We start from the raw sequence: 6,000 nt of genomic DNA, 5'->3' as shown, positions 1-6,000 counted from the left end.
CAAAAAAAAAAAAAAAAAAGGAAGAAGAACTGTTGGTTATCAATAATGGCATTTTCTTACTCTTTGGAAATAGTTATTTACATATATATAGATTTACATATATATCTATATATCTATATAGATATAGATATAGATATATAGATATATACTACGTATTCTCATGTGGCTTTACCAACAACTGATAATGCTGATGGAGTATTTATAAGAAATTTGTTTTAAAACATTGAATGTAAATATACACATGTCACATTACTGCATTATTCACATCATTTCAAAGAGTTACAAATAATTTATTTCATCAAATATATGAGACATTTACATTCATAATTACATAAATGAATGCATTTATGTCTAATTGTGCTTGAAATTGCTATACACTGTTTATTTTGTGATTAAGTTACTTAAGGGACAAAACAGACAAAAAATAAAGTAAAACACATTATGCATAACACTTGATAAGAATCATAAATAAAACTTAAAAATCCACTACCAACAAAAAGTAATATAACTGAAGAACAAAATAAATCACAGCTTAGATGATCTAGTTCAAAAACAAACATAGTGTTGTAAAGATGACTTTATCAAAACTCGGTAAAGTTGTAGTGTATAGAAATAGTTGTTTAATGTAGCAAATTAAAAATGACTTTCAAATACTATAATTATAGTAAGTTAGAAATAAGCACTTTTCACTGTAGCAGAGCTATAATGCATTCTCTTCTCAAATAATATATTTAAATAATTTTTTCACAAATATGCAAGTAACTTCAAGGCACTCTGAGCTAAGTATTAGATAATAATATCAGCATACACATGCTCATCCACACACAAAGAAATACTTGATGCAAATACTATGTGAATATTGTCTTGTCTCACAAAACAAGAATTCCAGTGAGAGATAAATGACAGTTTAGGAAGCTTTTCCTCTGTTTGAGAACTATACTAAAACCAAATTAAGTGGTAATAGTTTGAAAAGAGAACTGGAAATATAAGAAGTGTGAGAAAAAAATCTACATTAATATTTTTAAGCATACTTACAGCTAAGCAAACCTCCAAGCCAGCAGAAAGCCTGGAGGACAGGCATTCACGACCAGGCTTTCATAATGCTAAAAGGATTTATTGTTGGAAGTAGAGAAGTTTTATGTTTAGTTTCTGTTCTTTTGAGGACAAGAATGTGGGCTCTTAGATGGGAATCTCAATTATCCACTTGTTGGATCCTTTGTGGCCCACTTGGCTCTTGAGATTGGAGCTAATCACAGAGCCCAGGTCCTCCAGACATTTGTCCATAGACGCCTGTCATTTCATGGAAAACATTAAATGTCATCCTTCTTTAAATGAGTCAGTTAAATAATTGCATGGTGGCTAATAATGAAAGCAACCTGGGATAAAGGTGTGACAGTGAGGGTACCTGAAATGGAGAGCACCAGAGCACAACAGCACAAACGCCACTTGGATACGTGTTCAAGTGCTCCAGTGAAAACACAGCTGAAGCTGTTCCTTTCATACATGATCTACCTGCATCACTGGTTCATTACGTGGAAGACAGAAATAAATGCATCACATGATACTGTAAAATTTTTCAAAATTTCATTGTTGAATCACTCACAAAACTTTATTGTGTATTATGCCTAAAACAAAATTAACAGACATGAAAGGGCTCCTTCAACCTAATGTATAATTAAAATTAATGATTATCTCCTACTAATTCATAGGTCCTATATTTCTACAGATTGCATCTGCTAATTCCTCTAAAATTCCATTCTACTAAAGATGCTGTGAACACAAAATAGCATGGACTGAAAGCATACCAGTTTTCTTGTAAGTTGCTCAAGTTTATCTTTCTTTATGGTAATGCTACACAAAGATTGTAAATTATGCATTGCAAACATGTACTAATAAGGAATTGTGGAGGTTTGTGTAATTTCACACTTATTTATGGGCTTTTTAACTCATTTTGTGCTTAGTTTTTGTTAATATATTTGAAATATACCAATTATTTGTGTGGGAGGGAGTGGAAGACAATTTTAACTTCTACTTTTTTTTAAATTTTTTTTGTTTTGTTTTTTGGGTTTTTTTGGTACTGAGGAATGAACATGGATCCTTGGGCTTGCAAGGCAGGTGGCAGAACCACTGAGCTAAATCCCCAGCCTCTTAACTTCTACTTTTAACTCAATAGCTTGCCTTGGGTTTTGTAACATAGAAGCAGAAAGTCACCTGCAGAAAAATTAAATAATGAAGATTTCCATCAATATAAATATTATTCAAAATTCAAAGAATTATAATTACACTACATACAGTAGTGAAAGATCAAACAAGACATTATTAGACTACAATATTGGATACAAAATGAAAACAAAATGAGGAAGGAACTTCAAAATCCAGCAAGGAGTGAGTGAATGAATGCAGTTAAGTTCATAATGGGAATAGGGCTGAGAATTCTCAGCAGGAAACACAGTGTGATCAATTACTGAAAACGCATACACCAAGGTTTGTTTATCTTTTAATTAAAGAAGTCACTTTTAGAATAACACAAACAAGTCAGTCTCAATGGCAAGTAGGAAGTCCTGTGTGCTACTTAAAAATCTCTGTTGATATACAATTTCAGTATTCTCTCCAGACATTGCTGGTTTTCTTCAGTGGTTTCACTGTTCTCTAAAATTTTCTGTGATACTCAAGAACTTCAGATTTAACCTAACATGATGAAATTATTAAATGTATAAAACACAATGTTTGAGAGTATCTGGCAGATAGATCATCACCCTGATCACATTGCCACAACTAATTTCAAGTGTTTATTTCTGAAATTATTTTAGAGCTGTTTTGTTTCAATGGAAAATTATTTACTTAAAACAGCATAAAATAATTAAAATAATTTTAAATGCAGTATATTTATACATTAATATATTAAGTATATAGAAATTACTAACATTATTACGGTGATTTTTGTTGATTATTCATAAGAAAAAAATGAGAAAAATTACTATAAATTTAAAATACAAAGAGTTTATTGCATGGTATCTCGTATGCAAAAAGCAAACAAAAAACAAAATAAAAATAGATAATATGAAACAGGGAGATCTTTAGGTAAAGGTAAGGGGAAGAAGAGATGGAGGAAGGAGAAGACACATGAGAAGGAACAGAAGGAAAAGAATTAATATGTATTATGAACATGCGCTAACTCCCCATGACAGATGCATTCATGGTGTGCTATTGCATTAGCAATAGTACTCATTTATTAGTAGTAGTAAAGTTATTTGTATTTATTGGCAAATTTCAGATCCTCTTACAAAGTGATTGCTATGTTTACTAGTTATATAATTACAATACTTCAGTTTATAATTTGATCATTGTTCAAGAAAAAGATTAGTTGTTGTGCTGTTAGAGTCATAAAACTGTTGAAACTTAAATAGGAAATTAGAAATACATATTCTTCTTTTTGGCCAAGCCATTTCTGAGAGCAAAAATGACTCCCAACTTACATTGTAAACTTATAGCATAAGATCATCAGGATGATTATTTACCTCTTCTTGGAGAAACAGCTTCAAGGACTATGGCTATAAGATACATTATATATAGTTGGTAATTAACACAATATATGGCCTTAATATTCACAAAGTTGCTGGGATGACATTAGTGCTAATCATGAATAAAAGCATAAGAGACTTATTGAAGTAATCAACTCTTCTAAAGAGAAATAGATGATTTGATATTTCACACTGACTCAATACAAAACAGATAATTAAACTGCCTCCTTTCAGATTTCCTGAGTCACGTGACTAACATTGCCTGCTGTCATCAATAATATAAAATTTCTCTGTTAATGAATGGTTTTGTAAGTACAGAGTCTGGATACATTCTCTTTCCTGAATAAAAAATATTTAGTTTATCTGATAATCTGTCCATGCAGCCATCCAATCACCTTCCCTTAAATATATATGTAAGGAGGATGTACAAGATACACCTTGTTTGCATATGTGTTATAGTATCTATTGAAAAAAATACATACTGAAAATATGTATTGAAAAGATCATTACCTGATTCAGATTTTATTCATCTGAAAATTCACTCTCTTTTAAATAGTTTTGTAAGTGCACATTTGACATCCTTGTTCCTGAAGCTATAGATGATGGGGTTAAACATGTGAAAGACAACAGTATAGAACAGAGCGACCACCTTGTCCAAGGCTGGGGAGTAGCTGGCAGCGGGGCGCAGGTACATGAACAGGAGGGTCCCATAGAATAAGGTGACCACCACCAGGTGAGCAGCACAGGTGGAGAACGTTTTACTCCTGCTGCCAGAAGACTTGATGTGCAGCACAGAGGCCAGGATGCAGATGTAAGAGATGAAGATCACCACAAAGGTGCCGGTCTGGATGAAGCCACACAAGGAGAACAGCAGCAGCTTGTTGATGTAGGTATCTGCACAAGACAAGGCCAGAAGAGGAGGGATGTCACAGAAGAAGTGATCAATGACATTGGAGCCACAATAGGGAAGCCTGAAGGTGAGGGAGACGTGCACCAGCCAGGTGACACTTCCACTGAGGTAGGCCAACACCACGAGGCCCAGGCAGACCTTGGGGGACATCAGTGTGGGATACAGCAGTGGATGGCAGATGGCTGCAAAGCGGTCACAGGCCATGGCAGCCAGGAGGAGGCATTCAGTATCTGCACAGCAGGCGAAGAAGAACATCTGGAGCACACAGCCCTGGAAGGAGATGCACTTCCTGGATGCCACGAAGTTCGCCAGCATTTCGGGAGTGATTGCTGTAGAGTAGCAGATGTCTAAGAAGGACAAATTGCTCAGAAAGTAATACATGGGGTTTCGGAGGCTTGAATCAATACGAACTAATATTATTAAGCCCAAATTCCCTGCCACGGTTAATGAGTACACGACAAGAAACACCACAAACAGGGTGATCCTGAGAGGGAGGTCATCGGTGAATCCAACAAACAGAAACTCAGCTGGTCTGGTGTAATTACTTTCCAGCAGCTTCTTGGTTTTCATAACTTTCTCTCTGAAGATAGGTGGCATTTGATGCTGCAAATTGACTCGGGTGACAGATGAACCAAAGATATCTTTACTCGTAATTCTAAAGAAGTAAATGGAAAGGAATAAAAATCTTAAATATGCAATTTCTGTGACATGTTATGGGCTTTTTGGGTCATTTTTAGAGGAGATGATCAGAAATTATCACTGATACCTAAAAATGTCTAGAAGATGGCATATGATAACACCATAAACTAGTCAGTAGCTATGCAGTCTGCAGGATGGTATTTAATGAAGAAAATGGCTCAGGTGAACAACAGGACAGACTAATGAGAATTGGAAAAATCACTGTAGGCAAAGTGCTATTGTTGCAATTTGAAAATTGCTTTCTTTCAATTAAAAAAAATAATGAAGAATTTTGGAAATGCGTTGACAAATAGACTGCATAGTTCACAGAAAAACCCCTGTGATCATGGGCAGTGGGTAACAATACTATCGTGAAGAGTGCTACAGTTAAGTATGAAATGATGGAGTTTAGCTTCAGTACTTCCTGTTTAGCTTTGGTACTTCCTGCCTATCTTTGGTACTTCCTGCTTAGCTTTGGTACTTCCTGCTTAGCTTTGGTACTTCCTGCTTACCTTTGGTACTTCCTGTTTCCCTTGGTACTTCCTGCTTAGCTTTGGTACTTCCTGCTTAGCCTTAATACTACCTGCTTGTGTGACCCAAGTAAAGTCCCCTAAATCATGTATGTGACAGTCTAGACAGATACTATACAAGCGCTCATTAAATAAAATCCATTAAAATAAATAAATTGACTCCCACCTTGTTTCTGGTTGTCTCGATACTTTGAAATATCCTAATTGTTCCCAATATTCTTTTGGGGTTAGACATCAAGGACAAAATCTGGGCTGTCTTGCAAGGAGAAATAATTTGTGTGTGTCTGTGTGAGTGGTGTAAGGGTGCATTTGGATTCAAACACATTATTTTAAAAGGAGTTGATATGTTAGTCACGCAGTG

The 6,000-nt window shown here is 34.9% G+C and overlaps 1 protein-coding gene across 1 annotated transcript; it reads right to left on the bottom strand.

Annotated features, from left to right (window-relative positions):
* Positions 1–4,059: 4,059 nt before the first annotated feature.
* On the bottom strand, positions 4,060–5,028 carry LOC104864931 (olfactory receptor 5AS1). The gene has a single exon (XM_010628207.2). It carries the CDS (start codon positions 5,026–5,028, stop codon positions 4,060–4,062), a length of 969 nt encoding a protein of 322 aa, XP_010626509.2.
* Between the last annotated feature and the right edge of the window lie 972 nt (positions 5,029–6,000).

Source organism: Fukomys damarensis, unplaced genomic scaffold, assembly GCF_012274545.1.
Source record: "Fukomys damarensis isolate Sample0158 unplaced genomic scaffold, DMR_v1.0_HiC HiC_scaffold_73725, whole genome shotgun sequence".
In the NCBI taxonomy this organism is placed as follows: domain Eukaryota; kingdom Metazoa; phylum Chordata; class Mammalia; order Rodentia; family Bathyergidae; genus Fukomys; species Fukomys damarensis.
Note: the sequence above shows the minus strand (reverse complement) of the source record. Positions and strands in the feature narration are given on the sequence as shown.

Bases quoted from the DNA above. Each gene is read 5' to 3' on its own strand.
- LOC104864931 (XM_010628207.2), bottom strand. From the start codon at position 5,028: ATGCCACCTATCTTCAGAGAGAAAGTTATGAAAACCAAGAAGCTGCTG.